General features: G+C 43.6%; 1 protein-coding gene across 1 annotated transcript in view; it reads left to right on the top strand.

The window, feature by feature from the left end:
* The window catches only part of VPS4B (vacuolar protein sorting 4 homolog B), a 132423-nt gene that overhangs the window by 97969 nt on the left and 13018 nt on the right, over window positions 1–21436 (top strand). The window contains exon 9 of the mRNA XM_033935302.1: window positions 20374–20593. Within this exon, the coding sequence (XP_033791193.1) occupies window positions 20374–20593 (220 nt within the window). The remainder of the gene's footprint in view (window positions 1–20373; window positions 20594–21436) is intronic.

Consider the following 21436-nt stretch of genomic DNA (forward strand, 5'->3'; position numbering starts at 1 on the left):
TCTTGGGGTCGATGGCAGCTTCCCTTGATGTGGTGAGGTGGTCTCGGGCCCACATGCATCCTCTTTAGTATGCTCTTCTTCGGAGGTAGTCGCCTCAGATGCACAGTCTGGATCATCCTGTTCTGCTTCCGAACTTGGCTTGGTGCAGTGTTCGTTGGTGGCTCCAGACCTCCAATCTTGTACAAGGGGCGAGTCTGGACCAGCCACAGTGGACGGTGCTACTCACGAATGCCAGTCTTCTCGGTTGGGGAGCTCAGTGTCTAGGTCACTCAGCTCAGGGCACCTGGTCCATGGAGGAGGCTTCTTGGTCGATCAATGTCTTAGAGACCAGAGCCATCCATCTGACGTTGTTAGCCTTCCAGCCTTTCTGATGGGCAAATCAGTCAGGGTTCTTTCGGACAATGCCATGGCGGTGGGCTATGTCACTCATCAGGGGTTCAGGGCAACAGGAGCACTTTGGTGGCACAGGAGGCGACTCTGCTCATGGTCTGGGCAGAGTCTCATCTTTAGGACATTTCCACCTCCCACATAGCCGGAATGGAGAATGTTAAGCGGACTTTCTCAGTCATCACATGCTAGATCCCGGAGAGTGGTGTCTAAGCCCCTTGGCCTTTCAGTTGATAGTGCAATGTTGGGGTCAGCCCCTCATGGATCTGATGGCCACAAGTGTCAACGCCAAAACACCCCGCTTCGTCAGTCATCGCAGGGATGGTCAGGCTGAGGGCCTGGATGTTCTGGTTCAAACATGGCCAATGGAGGGGCTGTTGTATGTGTTCCCTCCATGGCCATTAGTGGGCAGAGTTCTCCACATAGTTTGACATCAAGGCCTTGTGGTTATTGTGGCTCCGGCTTGGCCCAGGCGACCATGGTACGCGGATCCGGTGAGGCATCTGGTGGCGGATTCTCTTCCTCTGCCTCTATTGGACGACTTTCTGACTCAGGGTCCCATTCCAATGTTCAATCCTTGTCCCTTCTGTCTTACGGCTTGGCTCTTGAAAGGGATCGCCGAGGAAGAAGGGGGTATTCAGATAGTGATATCTATCCCATTCTTACCTAATGTGCTTCCCTTTTTATGTTATTTCACTAAATATTACAATTGTAACTTTTTCCCCTCTTACCCACTTATTCATGTATGTCCAATTCCTCTGTCTAATGTCTTGTCCCACTATATTAAATGTATTACCAAAACCTGTTGGTTTTTAATCTGTACATCGCTTAGATATTGTAATAAGCGATCCATCAAATGTAAATAAACTTGAAACTTGATCTCAACTCTCTTGGGGTCCCGGAGGCTTTCTCCCTCTTGGGCTTATGTGAGAGTTTGGCATCTATTTGAGGAGTGGTGTGCTGCGTGTGGAGTGGTCTCTCTTCGCGCTTCCTTGTCTGCCATCTTAGAGTTTTTGCAGGATGGCCTGGACAGGGGACTGGTTTGGTCATCTCTCCAATTTCAGTTTTTGACCTTGTCAGCCTTTCATGGGTTGTTGAAAGGTCAGCGTTTGACTGCCATTGCTGATGTGATTCGCTTCGTGTGGGTGGCCAAATTACTTAAGCCTCCCATGCGGCCCTCTGTTCCATCTTGGGATCTGAATCTGGTTCTGTCAGTTCTAGTGCGCCCTCCCTTTGAATCGTTGGGCAACTGCTCTTTGAAGGACCTACTCTTAAAGTGGTCTTCTTGATGGCCATTACTTCAGCTAGACGTGTTTCTGAGCTGCAGGCTGTCTCTTGTAAGGCTCCCTTCTTGGAGTTTTCTAGGGAGCTGGTTATCTTGAGGCCTGTTCCTTCTTTTCTGCCAAAGGTAGTTTCTCCTTTTCATGTCTATCAGGCTGTGATTCTCCCAGTGTTGGGTAGCTGGGAGGGTTCTTCTAAGTGGAGACAGTTGCGCATGTTGGATGTCAGTCGGGTCCTTCGCTCTTATGTGCAGAGGACCCAGGAGATCAGGAAATCAGATCATCTTTGTCCTTCTCGTGGGCCCTCGTAAGGGGGATGGCGCTTCTAAGGCTACTACTGTGAGCTGGATTAAGGAGACTATTGCTTCCACTTATCTTCTGAAGAAAAAGTCTGTTCCAGAGTTTCTCAAGGCTCATTCCACTCGGGGTCAGGCAGCTTCTTGGGCTGAGTCTTCTCTAGTGCCTCCAGTGAATATTTGCAAAGCTGCAGTTTGGTCTTCTCTGCATTCCTTTGTCAGACACTACCGTGTGGATGTTCAAGCGCATCGGGACACGATATCTGGTGAACGTGTTCTGGTGTCATCCCTTCGGGAGTCCCACCTTTAATGGGTACTACTTTGGTATGTCCCATTCATAAGGACTATACTAATCTACCAGGCGCTACAGAAGGAGAAATTTGGTTCTTTTTTTTTTTAAACGTATGTTTATTAACAGTGAAAAAATACACCGCCCGACTGGGCACAACAGCAATCAACAAAAAGGCAAAGGTCATGCCATTACATAGGAAAAGCAGGAACAATAGTATTACTACCCCACATTGTCCCCCACACGGGTATAATATACAGAAATATAATAAGAACAATGAGAGCAACGGGGGCAGACTCATTGAAGTACGACTGCACGGTGAAGCCGCCCATCAGGAACAGTGATCTTCCACCACATTTTTCTTTTATACCAAATTGACAACCCCCAAACACTACCCAGAACTCAGAATACCAATCACACACTACAACATCCGTCCCATACAAACCGTTCACTCAGATCCCCAAGCATCTCCCTCCCTCCCCCCCCCCCCCCCCCCCCCCCCCCCGTCCCTGAGGCACCAAAGTGTAATAGGAAAGAAAATGTAAAAAATGTAAAAAACAGTTAGAATTAGAATGTGCAGCAGGGGACTAGTCAAGAATGCATAGGAGAGAATCTGATCTAAGAAGACCCCCGCTCCCCCTCCCGTGCGCACGACGGCACCAGGTCCCGCAGTCTCTCCCATAAGCCAACGTAGTGCTGCTTAAGCAAGCTCGGTGTTTTAGCATAGGATCGAATTTCAAACTGAGCCACCTCCCGGAGTCGACTCCTCCAGTGTTGTATCGGAGGTGCCTCCTCAGACATCCAATAAGTCAATATCAATTTCTTCACTACTAGAATAGCGTTATAAAAGAATCTGCATTGGGGTGTGGTGAAACCCTGATCCTGGAGGGAATTCTGCAGACCCAGGAGTATGAACCCATAGTCCCATTCTACAGTACGTTGCACTGCTGTTCCAACAAAGGGAGGGCTTCCCGCCACACACTCAACCGAGGGCACTCCAAAAAGGAATGAATATAGGTACCGGCGCTGCTCTTGCACTTCTTACAGAAACCGCTCTCCCAGAGTCCCATGCGTGCCCCCCTCTGCGCCGTGAAATAAGCCCGATGAAGGATCTTATACTGGAGTTCTTGGAAATCTGCAGATTTAGTGTAGGAGTATAGTGTAGCAAAACATGCCGCGAATTGCGATTCAGAAATATCCTGCCCCAAATCCCGCTCCCAGGAAGAGCGCACTGGGGTAAGTACCGAAATAGCAAGAGAGGACTTAAGAATGCGGTACCAGTGCGCAAGGGAGTTTGTTGTAGGCTGAGTGGCCGAAAAAAGGATATCCAGAGGCCCCTTGTCCCAGGCTCCAGCATCTCCTCTCCGTTCCGTCTCCCAGTAGTGACGTACTTGAAAGTAAGAGTACAAATAGCATGAAGGGAGACCCCACACGTCCCGTATCTGCTGAAAGGATGGGAACCCGGTAGGAGACAAATCAAGTAGGTGTTCCATCAGCAGACATCCCTGGGCCGCCCAGTGCTGAAATACAGATCTACCCATACCCGGTGGAAACCTGGGGTTACCCCCTAAACGCATGAAAGGGGATATGTCCGGGGGCAATTGCTGTCTACGCCTCCACCAACGCCACGCCAGCCTTAGCGGACGCAGAAAACGGAAACAAGCGACGTATCGCCTCCCAGGATCTTCTTGTCGATGTATTAGATTCAGAAATTGGAAAGGGGCACTCCAGCTCGCCATCCATCCCTGGGGAGAATAGCGTGGGCACTCTGTGTAGCCCTCGTGGATCCATCGGAGAAGAGAAGCAACGTTATAAAGCCGGATGTCCGGGACATTAAGTCCCCCCAAAGATTTATCCAAGATGAGTTTGGACATTGCTATTCGAGGAGTGCGGGACCTCCATATGAAACGGGAGATAGTGGATTTAAAAACAAGTTCGTCCCTTCTGGTGAGCCAAAGCGGCATGGTCTGTAAAGGATACAAGAGTTTTGGTACCAGAACCATTTTTACCAAGGCCACCCGGCCCAGAACCCCCAGCGGTAGTTCCTGCCACGCCTGGCACAGTTTTGCAATAGCCTCGAGTGGTCGGCGAATATTAGCGTTGTACAGTGTAGGTAGATCAGTGCTAAGGTATATTCTAAGGTATCTCATCGGTTTAGTCGTGGGTGCAATGGGTAACACCGCATGCCAGGGCTCCGCCCGACCCCCGGCCAGCAACAATAATTCCGATTTACTACAATTAACTTGTAATCCCGACAGTGTACCAAAAGCACGGATCACCTCCAGAGCTCTGGGCAAATGCAAGGAGACCTGATCCACATAAAGTAAGATGTCATCAGCAAACAAGCTGATTTTACATTCCTGGCCCCGTACCATAATTCCCTGAATGGTCTCATCCTGCCGAATTTTCGCCGCGAGGGGTTCGATAGCCAAAAGAAAGAGGAGCGGGGAAAGAGGGCACCCCTGTCTCGTACCTCTCTGTAATCCGAAGTCCTCAGTTAAACCCCCATTTATCAGTAAGCGCGCCCTGGGGTTCTGGTATAAAGCTGATGCCCAGGCCAGGAAGTCGCCCTGAAATCCTCCCCGGCGCAGGACCCAGAAAAGATAATCCCAAGAAATGCTATCGAAAGCTTTCTCCATGTCCAGGCCCGCCACCGCCTCTTGGCCGCCACTTCCTACCCTATCATGAATCGCCCCCAAGACCTTCAGCAGATTCATAGAGGCATAACGGCCCGGCACAAACCCAACCTGGTCTGAGTGTATAAGATCGGGGAGAATACCATTCAGACGCCTCGCCAGGGTCGCCACCAGGAGCTTGATATCCTGATCCAGGAGGGAAATCGGGCGGAACGACCCCACCAGATCTGGGTCCTTACCCGGTTTAGGGAGCAGGACTATGTGCGCCATGTTATCCGGAAAGGATCCCCCCGTCCTCGCCACCTCGTTGTACATCGCGCTCAGGGGCTGCGCCACCAAATCCTCGAGGATGCGGTAGTATTCGGGTCCGAACCCGTCCGGGCCCGGCGCCTTGGCCAGTTTAAGAGACCGAATGGTGACACGGAGTTCAGCCTCGGTTATAGGCAGACTCAAGGATGCGGCCTGATCCTCCTCCAGGCTCGGCAGTGATAGACCCCTGAAAAAGTCCCTAAGAGCAGCCTCATCCAGTGGACGTTTACCGTATAGGGTCTCATAATACCTAACAAATTGTTCAGCAATTTGACTCTCCCCTTCGTGCCGAGTACCCCCAGCATCGCGAATTGCTGTAATAAGTTGACGTTTCTTATACGGTCTCACTAGGTTTGCCAGAAGTTTCCCTGTCTTACCCCCCCATCTATGCATGTTATACCGTTGAAACGCAAGGGTCTGCTCCGCTCGTTGGCGAAGTAAGGTCTCAATGCGATCTCGGATTGTCTTGTATTCCTGTCTCTCCTTGTCCGAGAGGGAAGAAATATGGGCCCTGCGAAAGCCATGCAATTACCTTGTGAGGGACAAGAGCTCTGCTCCCCGGGCCTTGCGTTTAGCCGCAGTGTATGCGATCACGTGCCCCCTCAGAACTGCCTTGGATGCATACCAGTAGGATATCGGTCCAACGTCAGGGGTGTCATTAGTGGCCTGGTAGTCTGCCCACCGTGCCCTAAGAAACGTCCGGAATTCCTGGTCATGGTACAGGTGCAATGCCATTTTCCAAGAGGAGACCTTATTGCCAGCCGCGAGGGTCAAAGTAAGATCCACAGTAGCATGGTCCGAAATCGTGGAATCCACTATCTCCGACTTAGCAGCCCTAGGGAATAACCTTTGATCTAGTAAGATATAATCCAGGCGAGCGTACACTTTATGGACATGGGAATAAAAGGTGAAATCCGAATCAAATGGGTGCAATGCCCGCCAGACGTCCACCAGTCCTAAATGCTGTGTTAGGAAGCCCACCCCCTTGTTGTCATGATCCCTCAAACTTCCCCTGGGAGGTCTACAGTCCACCCCCGGGTCTGCAGTGATATTCATGTCCCCCCCCAGGACCACCTGATATTCCGGGTAAGCCGATATTAGAGAGAGAACTGTGGAGAAAAATTTATGACAGTAAGAGTTGGGGGCATACAAATTACAGAGTAACAGTTTTAAACCCCATAGTTCCCCCAACACAAGTACATATCTCCCCTCCCGGTCGGTCAGTTGTTTATGCAAGACAAAGGGCAACCTCTTGTGGAACAAAATTGCTACCCCTCGGCGTCGTCCCCCAGAGGAGGAGGAGTAAACATCCCCGACCCAATTTCTCCGCAATTTAGAGTGTTCAATCTGAGTGAGGTGGGTCTCTTGCAGGAAAGCCACATCTGCGTTCAGTTTACGCAGGCTAGTAAGAATACGAGATCTCTTTACTGGGGACCTGATGCCATCAACATTAAAGGTAACAATCCTCAGATCAGCCATAACAGTGAGAGAATAGCTTTATGCTGCACAGTAACCCTGAGAGAAACATCCCTCCAAGAGTGAGAGAGTTCATCCATTCTCCACCAGCCAGACAGGAACTGGTCCTGTGCAGAAGGAGCAGATGGGTCCAGACGAAGCCTCCCAGCTAAGCTTCGCTGCCCTCGGTATCGTTGTGCCCCCTGGTCCCATCCCCCATACCCCCATACATCCCCCCCGTACACACATCCCGGACTCAACCACACACTCCCATTCACACCCCACCTCACATTCCTCCAGCAGCCCTCCACCCCCCACCCTAGCCCCCCATGCTGATCCCTCCCCACCAGCATACATACCCATAACTTTATCCCCCAACCTGCCCGGATCCCTCCCCCCCCCCACCGAAAAGTCCCCAGTTATACATTCTCTGCTGTTAAGAATAAAACATAAGTCTAAATACCAACAGTGAACAATGGCAAGATAATACCAACACGTCCATATGGACCCTTCAGAGCAACCGCGTGCTGTTTCAAAGGAGACCCCCATCCGACTGCAGGAACCAGCACTGAGAAGTCAAGTAGAGTCCTCCCGGATGGGGTATAGCCGTTGGGAGTGCAAAAGGCCGCAGGAAAACTCAGGCAGCGAGGCCCCACATCTCCATGCGCGGGTCACCGAGATTGCTCCATCCACCCGGTCCCAGGAGCCGGTTCCCCGCAGAAAGCGTTAGTTCTCCTACTGTAGCAGCTGCTAGGGTCTCGCGGTCCCATGAAGCATATATAGGCTGTTCAATCAGGCGTCCATTCCACCTGCTAGGCTCAGAAGGTCTCCAGCACAACGCCATGAAGGGAACCAGCTTTAGATGCAGGTGAATCGCAGGCAGCAACAGCCAGACAGGATAGCATTAGACGGGTAGATTCGCCAGGAACGCCTTGGCCTCCTCCCCGCTGCTGAAAGTGAGAGTCCGACCCTCATGCCAGACTCGAAGCTTCGCTGGGTAAACCAGCGCGAATTTGATACCTCTGTTGTGTAAATCAGTGCATGAGGGCGCCATGAGCTTACGTTGGGCTGCCACCCTCACAGAGTAATCATTGAAGATGAGCACTCGGGCTCCCTTGTAATCCAGGGCCCCCGCCTTTCGGAAAGCCCGGAGAATGAGTTCTTTTTCCCTCCAGTTAGAGAAGCGGGCAATGGCAGTTCTCGCCCTTCCCCCCTCCGTGGGCCGCGTTCCAATACGGTGCGCCCGTTCGCATGCGAAGGTCTCCGTGCCCCCGGTCAGGTTCAGAGTCTCAGGAAGCCAAGTGCTAAATACCTTGTAGAGTTCCTGCTCGCTCACTGTCTCCGGGAGCCCGACCAGCCGCAGGTTGTTCCGCCGGCTTCTGTTCTCCTGCTCCTCCAAGGCCTCCAGTAACTCCCGGGACGTTTTTTTCAGGTCTTCCACCTGGGTAGTCAGCGTCGCGCACGTGTCCTCCTGGTCGGACACGCGCTGCTCAACCTCCGTCAGGCGCCGGCTATGGGAGTCAAACTTTTCATGCATTTCATCCACCGCCGACTGAATTTTATTCAGTTTGTCCTCCAGCGCCGCCGTGACCGACCGCGTGATGTCGGTAATCCAGTCACCAGCGGGGATGGTAAATGTGGCCTGCTCCGCCGCCATCTTGGAGGGGGTGAGAGAGGGCTTATCCCGGGTGCCTTTTGCTTGTTTAACGGGCATCCCCCGTGCCGCCGCGATCGCTCCGGGTGGTCAGTAATAGAGGAGAGTTTTATTCCCAATCTCGCCTGCCTGTATCCGCAGTGGGGACGCAAAAGAGTCGGTAATATCGCCGGTTTAGTGGGTGGGAGGCAGGAGCTCTCCGTTCGTGCGACCACTCAGGCAGGTTGCATCACGTGACCCCAGAAATTTGGTTCTTACTTGCTAATTTTCTTTCTGTTAACCTGTAGACTGGTATAGTCCCCCATCCTGTCTGTCTTTGTGCGGTGATTGCGGGTTTTTGTTTTGCTCGCGTGCAGATTTTGGTTTTTCTGTGGGTTCTAGAATTTTTCTAGGGCCGGGGAGAATTAAGAACAACGGCTATGGCTTAGCTGGTGAGCTGTGGGGTTATTTCTGTACCAGGGTTTTGTTCTACATATGTTCCAACAGTTGTTTACCAGTGTTTGTTGTTTTTACACTCCTGTTCGGAGTGTGTTATATTGTTTTCAGTTGAAGTCTTTCCTAGGTTCTGCTTGGCTATTCAGCAAACTGGATTTAAGAGGGGAAGCTATCCTGATATAAAAGTTTCTCAGTCTCCACCTGCTGGTAGCAGTGAGGTATATAACCCATTCGTAAGGACAACAGGCTAACAGAAAGAAAATTATCGGTAAAAACCTAATTTCTCCTTATCCTTTTATGTTAATAGACTGAGTCATTAAAGCGGCACATGGAGTATCTTGGCAAATCATTTATTCCATCTAACTAGATTGCTCATCATGTCCTTTCTAACAAACTCATTGCTTGGTAAGGATCCAACAGGTCTTTACACTTAGGGTTCCCCTGTCATTTTGGGTGCTTGAATATACCAGTTCTTAATGAGTCTTAGCATATGAATGCTTTCAGAATGTCACGACAATTCACATGGGTTCTTCTCTGCCAGATGGTTGGCATGTCTGTAAACCTTCATTGGCTCTGGGTTGTAGTATTCTGCTGCTTTTCATAATGTCTGTGTCTGTATTCCTGGACATCATCTTCACATTTTCTTCTGTCAAGTTGAGATATGAAGCAGTGTTTGGTATTGGGTTCCCTTATGAGAGGGAACAGACAGATAAAATTACAAGAGACAGATGTATGCTGGAGTTCATCAGGCACATAATCTGGTACCAGAAGTATTCTGGTACTAGAAGTGTTCCTGCTAGTGGGGCAGAATCATGACTACAGTGGATCTAGAAAGTCTATACCTGCTTCCAAAATATATTTACTCTTTTTTGTTGACGTGTTAGCTTGGAAATACAATGCATAAAAATAGTGTTTGCACCATTTAATTGCACATTTTTACCTCACAAAAAAAAAAAAAGTGAAAAAATATATAGCAGTCTAGAAATACTTCAGAATTGAAGTAGAATGGGAATGAGAGATTTCCTATATAATTGTAACTATACTATGTTGAAAAGGTTTTACATGATCACTGTTTTTATTTACAAGTGTTAAAATAAAAATCTAAGAAAGAAAAAGAAAATGAAGTAGACAAAAACATTGAATAATGGTTGGATAAATCTATCCTCATCTTTTGGAGTCCTATATATTATAAGCTCTGTAAGTAACCATTTACCTTTAAAAGTACACAGTGTATTTTTTCCGTGTGTTAAATTGTACTGATTGATGTGATGACAGTATAAATTCAGTAATTCTGTTCATTCCCTCTGCTGGGATGTGCATTTCAAAATAGAGCCAACATTAGCACTAAGGAGCTGAAAAAGAAATTGGGAACCAAATTATGAAAAGGCACAGATCAAGGAATGGGTGTAAAAGAATTAGTGTCTGGCTCTCGCTTGCAGTACAATATGAATGAACTGTTAAGTAGTGGAAGGCATCACCAAGATCCTGGCTAGATGAGGCAGTTCCTCCAAACTAAAGAGCCTTATCAAGGAAGGTAGTGCCTTTGAATTAAACTTCCATGGTCAAAGTGGTCAATGTGAGTATGTGACAATATGCCAAACACTCCACAAATCTAGCCTGTATGGTAGGGTAACAAAGCCATGTCCACCTTGAATCCTATTTGAAGTGTACAAAGTTACACTTGAAGGTACTATAGCCATTTGTAAAAAGTTTTGTTGTCTTGCAAAACTAAAATAGATTGATTTGGGCCTTAATGTACTTTGTGCCAGACATAATGCTTTGCATTACCAGAGCACATCATTTCTACTGCAGAGCATGATGGTGGCAGCATCATGTTACATTATATATCAGCAGGGACTGTGGTACTTGTCAGATTTGTAGGGACAATTAATGAAAAAACCTCCTGCCCTCTGCAAGAAAGCTAAAATTGCAATGGAATTCACCCATCAGCATCACAAAAATCCAAAGCACACAGCTGAAGCAACAGTTTAATGCCTAAGGAACAAAATGGTAAATGCCCTTGAGTGGTCCAATCATAGTTCCGACTTCAATCCAGTAAGATATCTGTGGTATGATATGATTGGTATCTATCAGTGCTTTCTAAAGAACTGATGGGACCTGAACAGATTTTAAAAGAATGGTCTAATATTGACAAATCTAATTGTACAAAAACCTACTACAACAGCTATAACTGCTGCAGAAGGTAACTTTTACCTACTATTAACAGGGGTGGGACAGGAAAGAGAGGTGATGGACTTTTGCAGCAGTTGCATTTTAGTTTGGATTTGATATATCGCATAGAACAGATGCACCAACATAGCAAGAGAAATAGCAAAGGTGACCTGTGGTGCTCAATGTCTTTATTACATCAATTAAGACTCGACATGTATATGTTTCAGCCACTGTGGCCTGCTTCAGGAGTCTGAAAATAAAATAATTCAAAAATATTGGACAAACAAACATCTATGTCCAAATTAACATACACATTTAAGAACAACATACAGATTTGAAAAGCAAGTTTGAAATGTAATATCCTGCATAATAAAAACACAAATTTGGTTAATAAAACTAATGAAAATAATAAATTTGATGAAAATAATATAAATGAAATGCTTTGCCACATATATTGTTAAAAGGATACAGACATATTAGGACATAAAAATGTACATGAACATATATATAATAATATAGATCAATAAAGATCTATTATTCAAGGTACATACATACTATTGATGTATTCTAAATGACCCATTCACCTTGTACATAATTTGATTAGAAGCATATAAAAATATATAATAAAATAATGAAATTTGTTGTTGATAATTTATATGCAGAGAAATTCAGTCTGACTGAATTTTAGTGAAATTTTTAAATACATAGAGCAGGTCTAATAAACATCAAATATTTGATGTCTTGTCAATTACAATTTCCCCCCCCCCCCAATTCTTTATTCATTTTTTCATCTTATATCAAGTGTACAATATTACATCAATTAAATCATATACATCACTTGAAATTCTTTCCTATATTATTTCAATACATATTTTAAGCCCCTCCCACACCCTCCCTTTCCACAATTATTGTAAATCAAACATATCATACATGTAATGTGTTCAAAATAATAATTAAACCAATAATATAGCAATATATCCCCCCTTTCCCATTATTATAATTATACTTTTAGTGTAAATAGGTGTCTAATTACAATATGTTATCAATGGCCCCCAAATTTTGAAAGCTTAGAAATTATAATGAATTAAATTGAAGCAGAATTTTTATTTGGGAAACATACCTGAATCTTGACCTTATAAAAAATTAAAATCACCTATATAGTTGGCCTGCAAAAGATGCATGATACGGATTAAGAACCTTAATAGTGGAGAAAAGAAAAAAAAGTGGGAAAAAGAAGAAAGAAAAAAGAGGTAAAAATGAAATAAGAGAATAAAAGGAGATCAAGAAGAATAAAGAAAAAAATAGAAAAAGTACATTACATTACAGTAGGGATTTCTATTCCGCATTACCTTGCGGTTCAAGGTGGATTACAAATGGATTGCCAGGACATTAGAAGTATTTAGGGAATAGTTTGTACATTTCTTTGAGTTGCTAAGGATTACATTTGAATTGTCATGGTATTAGAAGTACATATGGAGTAGTTGCAGGTAATGCTTGGGACATTTCTGATTGAGTTAGTTCGGTTTTATGTGTTTTTTTGAATAGAAGGGTTTTTATTTCTTTTTTGAAGGTTTTGTAGTCTGTGGTCGAGGTCAATAGGTTGTAGAGTTGGAGGTCGAGTGTTGCAGCTTGAGTGGCTGGTTGAGGTGGATTGAATTAGTCGATTGTTCCAATAAGCTGGGCTGTCTCCGTTTATTGCTTTAAATAGTAGGCAGTAAAATCTGAAGTGTACTCTCGCTTGTATTGGGAGCCAATGTGAGTCGTGGTATGCCTCTGTGATGTGGTCGAATTTCTTCAGCGAGTAGACCAGTCTTAGGGCTGTGTTTTGTATTGTTTGTAGTTGTTTTATCATGGTTGCTCTGCAGGGGAGATATAGTATGTTGCAGTAGTCTATAGGAATTGCATCAAGAGTTGGATTGTTTTCTGTCGAATAATTTTCTGACTTGCTTCAGGTTTCTCATGACTGCAAAAGTAGGAAGAGAGACAGAGAAAAAAAAGGAACCAAGAAAAAAGAAGAGAGAGAAAAATAATAAAAGAAAAGTAAGAACAAGTAGGAAGTAAAAAAAAGTGGAAAAATAAGTGAAAAAATAAATAGGATTGAAAAATAAAAAATATATAGTATATGAAGTGAAAAAATAAAATTAAAAGGAAAGAACATGAAAGATTTTCAAGATGGCATAGACACTCTATAACTTCTGTACATACAGCAACTGTACAGCACATGTTGCTAGCCACTAAGGGCTCCTTTTACTAAGGTGCGCTAGCATTTTTAGTGCACGCAGGATATTACTGCGTGCTATGCAGTTAGAACTAACACCAACGTATAGCGCGCGGGGCAATATAGTGCGTGCTATTCCGCGCATTAATGCCCTAAAGCAGCTTTGTAAAAGGAGCCCTAAAGCTTTTGGTTATTTTTAGCACATATCTGCACTTGCTCATTCCTACAGTAAACCATTTTCTGCTAATGTACAATTTTTTTCTATCCTTGTTAAAACCCTAGCCATTATCTGCTGATGAATCCAACATTTTTCTGCAATGATTTGTCAAAAACACTATGTAGCATGGATTAAACAGATCTAAGATATAATCTTTGAACCATTGCCCAGGCTTACTTGTGCTAATAAATCTTGCTGTACTGCTCTTGGGTACACCAAAAGATGTTTGGCATCGGTGATTGCATTTGAGTGTCTTTATACCTCAGGATAACTTTGAAGAAGTTTTTCTACTAAGGTATTTAGGTGCTTCAAAGGTAGTTCAGTGCTTCAGTGTTTCTTCATCCCCCACGCCTATTCCACTTAATCCCTAGAAGGTGATTCTTTCCAGTCTTTTCCCATAAATGCTTGGGTAATATTGGTTCCTCAGAATTGGACCAGACTCCTACCTTTGATGTGCCAACCAGCGTCAGGTGTTTTATGTATGAGGAACTCCAGTAGGGCAGCTTTGTTCTTTTTTTGCCTTAAGAACCTCTGAATGGATTTTAGATTATTTGTTTCACTTCCAAGGGCAAAATTCACTGTAGTCGATTCTTCTTCCTCATGTCCTGGCCAGAAATTAGTGATAACATTTACATCAGAATTTAGGTTTGTAATTGTTTGTCAGGAGTTGTGATGGGAATATTTCTGCCTTAGCCCCTGAATAGGAACTGAGACAGTTTTTCATGTATGCCACTCAAGTTTCTACTGGCCTGAGCTGAATTTGAACCAGTGACCTAGAGGTGTAAAGCTATGTAATGCTGATAATTGTCTGCAGTCTAACCGTTCCATATGTTGCAGCAAGAGTTGAAGCTTTCACACCAATATATTTGTTGGCAGAGATATACTTACATGCCTCTTTGAATTCACATATTAAGGCTGCTACTAGGGTACAAGTTGAGCATCATGCAGCCTATCAGACTTACCTATTTTCTGTTTTTTCATCATCAGTAGCTTAGTTATAGATTTCACACACTTCTTTTTTTAGTTCCTTTGGCCCCCTCCCTTTGGAATTCATTTCCTTTTGATTTAACAAGCTATGTTCTCTTTACTTTTAAATGCAGGCTTGGGCTTTTGAGATGGTGTGTAGATGGGCTGGCTGTTCTAATCTCTGCTAACTTCTGCTGACCAGGGCTGTGGAGTCGGAAGCAATTTTGAATAGAGTCTGAAGCAGTAAAAATATACCAATTCCAGCTTCTAAATCAATAAATAAATATATAAAATAAAAAATGTACCTATATACACTGTGAACTGAAACAAAACACACCAAAATGTATTTTGTTGTATCTTCCACAGAGCTCTGCCAATTCTAATCAAATTTAGTGTGTTGTGTCCTGAATGAAGTAGATGTAAAAAGTTATAAATATTTCCCATCACACCACAACACTGTCTTGTGTAAATGAATTGTGAACTGAATAAAAACAAATCAAAATGTTTTATGGCATATCTTGCAGAAAAATGTAAATTCAAAATATAATGCTTCAATTAAGCAGATGTTTGAAGTGGACTCCCTTTAGCCACCGCTGTTCAATGGGCTTGTCAATGACACTCTGCTCCAGCTCAGCCCAAACAGAGATGAGGCGCTGTTTAAGGTCTTAAACGTCAGATATCACTGTCTGGTAGACGTGTTCATTTATCAGCTCCCAGATCCAGTAGTCAACTGGGTTTAGGTCTGATGAATTTGCAGGCCAGAGGTCTGAATCAATGAAGTGAAGTATGATGTCTCCTGATGCAGCAGTTCAGAGGTGTCCTTTTCCTGATGTGCTGGAGTATTGTCCTGTTGGAAGATAAAGCAGTCTGCTAACATACGACAAATCACGGGCAACAGCTTCTGCATCGAGAAGATGTCCCAGTAGTATGTGCCATTGTTCTTAACATAGGAACAGGAGAAACTGCCCTCACAGAGGTGAACAGTAAATACAACAACAAAGGTGACCAATTGGTGTCTTTATTGGTAAATAGACTCGACACAATTGTGTTTCGGCCCACAAGGGCCTGCCTCAGGAGTCTAAATGTAACATATAAATAAAAATATAAAATTAAACAGTGAAAGTGTACATTCTTTTCTCTTATTAATGTTGAGATGAATGTACACTTTAACTGAGGCAGGCCTTTGTGGGCCGAAACATGATCGTGTCGAGTCTATTTACCAATAAAGAGACTGAATACCAATTGGTCACCTTTGTTGTTGTATTTGCTGCCATTGTTCTTAATCCCAGAATTGATGAAGAACAGATCTGTGAATCTGTTTCGATATTGTGACTGAGACAATCACTGATTGGATGAAGGTTGGTCCAGTCCATAGTATGCATTTGGCATTAACCTCATGCTTCCGTGTTGTTGAAGGCATATACTTTTGATTATTCTCTGTATTAATTGGTGAAGCTACTATAAATATCTTTTCATCTGCAGTGTTCTCCCCAGAAACTTTTTCCAGCCGGGTGGCATGAAAAAGTAGCTGGGTGGAGTGGGGTGGGAGGGGGAAATTTGGTTGTGGGGAAAATTTAAATATGTACTATTTTTATTAGTTAATTATAATTAATTATTTTCCAATGCTTAACATGACTTCCTTTTTTAAGGTTTGACAGTTGTGCCAGAATATTTTTACTAAATTTAAGAAGTATCCAATTCTGGAGGTGAATAATTAGATATTTGCCCTCTTTCAAATGGTATAGAGGTTTAAAAAAGGGAAATGCGTTAATGAAGTCATCAGGTTCAATCTAGCCATTTATTTCCGCATGAATTTAAACAACTAAAAAAAAAAAGATAAATATAGCTCATCCAGTCATACAAGAAACGGCTCTACAGCATTTCTAATAATGTTTTGATCACTAGGTTCCTTCCTGAGGTCTTACTGAGGATATGAAATAGATGCAATCCCCACTTCTAGACCTCTTCCACATAATTTATGGAGAGGTGTTACCGAGCCTTGAAGGAGACCTGTGTGATTACACTACAGCAAAATAAAAAAGTAGTAGATAAAGATCAAAGTGAGAGCTAGGGCAAAACAGTTTAGGTAAAGATGCAGGTAATAATTATCAATGTATTAAAAATATTTTATTTCTATGTGCTTATGATGTCATTTGAAAGCTGCTTGATGTTAATACATTTTTTTTTTAAATTTAATTCTTTATACTGTGGGGTGGGGGGGTGGACAACACCACTTATGTCAACAGTAAAGTTAGAATAGGGTCATTAAATCCAGTGGCATACCTAGTATATATGATAGCCAGTGCTGATCATTTTTAAATAACCCCCTCCTCTGTATAAAAAAGTTATTTTTAGTAATAATCCATGAGTCACACAACAAGGGTGCACTTAGGAAAAGGCAGCATTTTAAACACTGCAGTGAGCACTAGAATACCAACACACACATTGTAAAACTAAACAAGCCAGATCCTACACAGTCAGTTGATCCTGTACACTTGATGCTAACAAAAAAACCATGTTCTTTTCATACACACAGAACACAGATACACCCTCGCCCAATATGGAATAATCACAAACTAAAAATATAAATATGTAGACAAAAGTTAAACTGAACCGTTAAGAAACCAGACTCTGCATACATTGCAAACAACACAGAAACAGTGACACATGTCCTCTAATACTGCGCAAAATATAAAGACAGTAGATGTAAATTTGAAAAAATTGCTACATAACAATCGCCACTTTACAAATTAACAAATAGAAATAAAGCAAATAATTAGAAATAAGAAAATACCATTTTATCGGACTAATCCATTTTTCAATTAGTAGTAATTAGCTTTCAGAGGCCAAATCTTTCTTCAAGACAGTAAAGTATACTGCTGCTATGATATCCTGACCTGAGGAAAGGGTTTAGTCCCCCCCAAAATTGCCTTATTTCCATTTCCTATTGATAAACTTTAATCAATACAGTTACAATACTACTTGATTCTACATAAAGCAACAACAAAAAAAAAATTTTCTACCTTTTGTCGTTTCTGCTTTAATCATCTTTTCTTCACTCTCTTCTTTTATTCAATGTTTGTCCTCTCTCCCATCCATGTAACATCTGTCATCTCTCTTTGCCCCTTCCACCCAACCTCTGCCCTCTCTCTCTCTCTACCTCTTCCATCTACTGTCTGCCCCTTGCATCCATTGTCCACCCTCTCTTCCCTTTCCATCCAGTGTCCGCCCTCTCTCTCTCTCTTCCATATGGCATCTTCCCTCTTTCTATGTCCCTTCAATAAACTGTATATCCTGTGCCCTTTCTCTCCTTTATACATGATTCATTTCAGCTTCACCCCATCTCCATTTTCTTGTTTCTACCCCCTCTCCTATGCTCTGGCATCTCTCTCTTCTCTTCTTCTTTCCTTCCCTTCCCTCCCCCCATGCCCTGGCATCTCTCTGCTATCTCTCCCTCCTTGTTCTGGCACCTCCTCTCCTTCCTTTCCCTCTGGCAGGCATTTTATGTCTCCTTAGTTTCCCTTCTCTCCCCCATGCCCAGGCATCTCTCTCCTCTCCTTCCATCTCCACCTCCCACTCCATTATCTGGCATCTCTTCTCCTTCCTTTCTCCCCCTCCTTCCTTCCTTTCACCTGGTCTGACATCCATGTCCTCCCCACCCCCAAATGCCCTGACATCTCTCTTTCCCCCTCCATGGTCTAGTGTCTCCTTTCCTTTCTCTCCCTCCCATGGTCTTGGCATCTCTTTCCTCTCCTCTCCCTTCCCTAGACTTCCTTCTCCCTCCTTCCCTCTCCCCCCAACTGGGTGCAGCAGCAGCATTTCTCTTCCCCCCCTCCCCCCCAATTGGGTGCAGCAGCATTTCTTTTCCCCCCTCCCCCCAATTAATTATTTTCTCTTCCCCCCCCACCCCCCATCTCACACACCCGTCGGCAGATTTGCTACAGACAAACTAAGGCAAGTTGTAAGTTTTCCTCTGTCGCTAACCCACAGGTCAGTGACGGAGGGAAGCTTACCACTTGCTGCTCTTGCTTGCTTCAGATCTTCTTTGTTGCCGGGTCCTGCCTTCTCGGAAACAGAAAGTAGGCAGGACCCGGCAGTGAGAAAGGCCCGAAGCAAGCAAGAACAGCAAGTTGTAAGCTTTCCTCCATCGCTGACCTATCTCCCGCATGCTCTGGGGCTCTAATGGTACCACTGTCTGTGCGGCTTCCCTACTCCCCCTCCCCCCCTCAGGACGTAACTTCCGGTTTCAGAGGGAAGCCGACACGTACAGTGATACCATTAGAGCCCCAGAGCATGGGTTCAAGTTGCTTGCCGCCGTTTAAAAAAAAAATAATTCTAACACTGAACTTTCGGCGGCTCTACAGGCTATGCCGAGTCAGCCCGGGGAATCCTCTAGCCGGTGAGAGAGGGTTTTTTTTAATGTTGAGCAGTGACGGCAGCAGGATTCACGACAGATGAAATCTGGGCGCTCACCTAAATTAGCCGGGCGGAGAGCCTGGCTAAAAGGCACTAGGGAGAACACTGATCTGTAAGCCTAATGAATCTGATTCTGTTCTCTATCTACTTGGTCAAAGCTGCTTACACCATTTCAGGTGTGTTTTTGTTGTGTAAAGTTAACTCTTGGGCACAATGCTTTTTAAGATACTTTAATTTCAGATCATTATGAATTATCCTAACCAGATATCTGACTTATTCCTGCTTCGCTTGCTATTTGGCGATTTGTTCGGTTGGTTTTCAACGCATTGTCCTGGCTCGGTACAAGATCGTGTACAATGTCAATGTGCTCTTGTATACAAATTGAGCACGGTCGTCCGCTGCCTGGCTTATGATCCACATTGCTCAGATTTTGCTTAGCAGCACATCAAGGCCAATTTTGTTCCAACCCTTCTGTAGGAACTCTTTCAACAATCATCAACTGCTGTAAGCTTTTAGCAATACCAAGTTCTTTATCAGAATTTGTTCTTCTGCAGTGAAAACCATTTTAATACAGAGACCGTTTATAAACTATTGTTTGCTTCTGCGCATATCCCATAGCAACAATTCATTTTTACAAGATAGTATTGTGGTGCGGTGGGAAATATTTACAATATTTTACATCAACTTCATTCACAACATGAAACACTAAATTTTATAAGAATCAGCCGAGTTCTGTGTAAAATACGACAAAAAAAATATTTTGGTGTGGACGGGGGTTTCGGTTCACAGTGTATAGTATATACTTTAATCTGGATCTAAAGTACTGGTAAATAATTTTAAATATAACTTTTACCAGTACTTTAGATCCACAACAAAAAATTTAAAGCCTAATATCAGTAGGAGTCAGTAAGAATATCGGTAAGTTTTGGTGTATCGACTACAGTCCTGATGCTGACTACTTTTAGTTTTCTGATTATAGACTAGATATTTGGTTAATTTTTATTTTATTTTTTTACTTTATTGTAAACTGCTTTGAGATATTTTCTCAAAGGGCTATCTGGAAAATTTTATAAATGGAAAATATTAATACAAGAAAATTGTTTCAGAGAACTGTTATAGCTAAATGTGTTAACTAGTCATCGTTTTATACTATTTTAAGTGACTTTGAGCAATGTTAAAAATTAGCTGTAGTCTTAGGGCTCCTTTTACTAAAGTGCGCTAGCATTTTAGCGCACGCAGGATATTACCGCGCGCTACGCAGCTAGAACTAACACCAGCGCAATGCTGGCGTTAAGGTCTAGCCCGTGGCAATTCAGCGCACGCTATTCTGTGCGTTATTGCCCTAACGCAGCTTAGTAAAAGGAGCCCTTAGTGTTTGTATGACAAGTAAATGGACTTTAAATTGTCACTTTTTTGTATTTCTCTATTCTATATGTTGTAAAACTGTATGAGAGAAGATAAGATTTTTTTTCTACATAACCAATGATTCCATTTGCCTCTACTGTATTCTTACATACTGATGCATATTTACTGTATTTCTGGAGTTAAATAGTAGTCCTTAAATTGGTTATTTTTACTTTGAAGATAAGTGTACATTTGTGTATAACGTATTCTAATTCAGTCCATGTGCTCCTTCATTGAAGGTTTGAGAAGCGTATTTACATTCCTTTGCCTGAAGATCATGCTCGAGCTGCCATGTTCAAGCTACATCTTGGAGCAACACCAAACAGTTTGACAGAAGCAGATTATCGAGAGCTTGGCAAGAAAACAGATGGCTATTCTGGTGCTGACATAAGCATCATTGTAAGGGATGCACTCATGCAGCCAGTTAGAAAAGTTCAATCAGCTACTCACTTCAAAAAAGTAAGTGACCAGCATAGAATTTTGTGTTGTAAGAGTTGGAAGTCGTGTGTGTGGCATAGTGGTCCTGAATAACTAGGGTCTTGTATCTGAACTAACAAGTTGCTTGCAGAAAACTAGTCAATCATGTTTTCACTCAACCTCCTTCCTAGGGAGCTGCTCCTGCCCCTTCATTTTGTTTTCTACAAGCAAGTTGCTCAGAAGTATTTTTGATCTGATCTGCACCACGGTTTTATTATTTTCGGGTATTTTTTCTCAATGTTTTTCAGTGCCGGGCAAAATGGTGGAAACAATTATAAAAAAATAAAATTGTGGCACATGTGGACAAACATGATTTAATGGGACAGAGTCAGCATGGGTTCAGCTGAGGGAGATCTTGCCTCACCAATTTGCTTGGCTTCTTTGAAGGTGTAAATAAACATGTGGATAAAAGTGGGCCGGTTGATGTGTATCAAGATTTTCAGAAAGCTCGACAAAATTCCTCATGAGATGCTCCTGAGAAAATTAAAGGGTCATGGGATAGGTGGCAAAGTTCAGTTGTGGATTAGGAATTGGTTGTTACAGTGGTCCCCAATCCTGTCCTGGAGGACCACTAGCCCTAATAAATATACAGGGGGCAGATCTGCACTTCTATCATCTTCATTACATGCAAATCTCTTTCATGAATATTTATTAGGGCTATCCTGAAAACCTGACTGGCTGGTGGTCTTCCAGGACAGGGTTGGGAACCACTGGGTTATCAGAAAGAAAATAGAGGGTAGGGTTAAGTGGTCATTTTTCTCAATGGAGAAGAGTAAACAGTGGAGTGCCGCATGGATTTGTACTGGGGCCAGTGCTATTTAACTT

Source organism: Geotrypetes seraphini, chromosome 2 (assembly GCF_902459505.1).
Source record: "Geotrypetes seraphini chromosome 2, aGeoSer1.1, whole genome shotgun sequence".
NCBI lineage: Eukaryota > Metazoa > Chordata > Amphibia > Gymnophiona > Dermophiidae > Geotrypetes > Geotrypetes seraphini.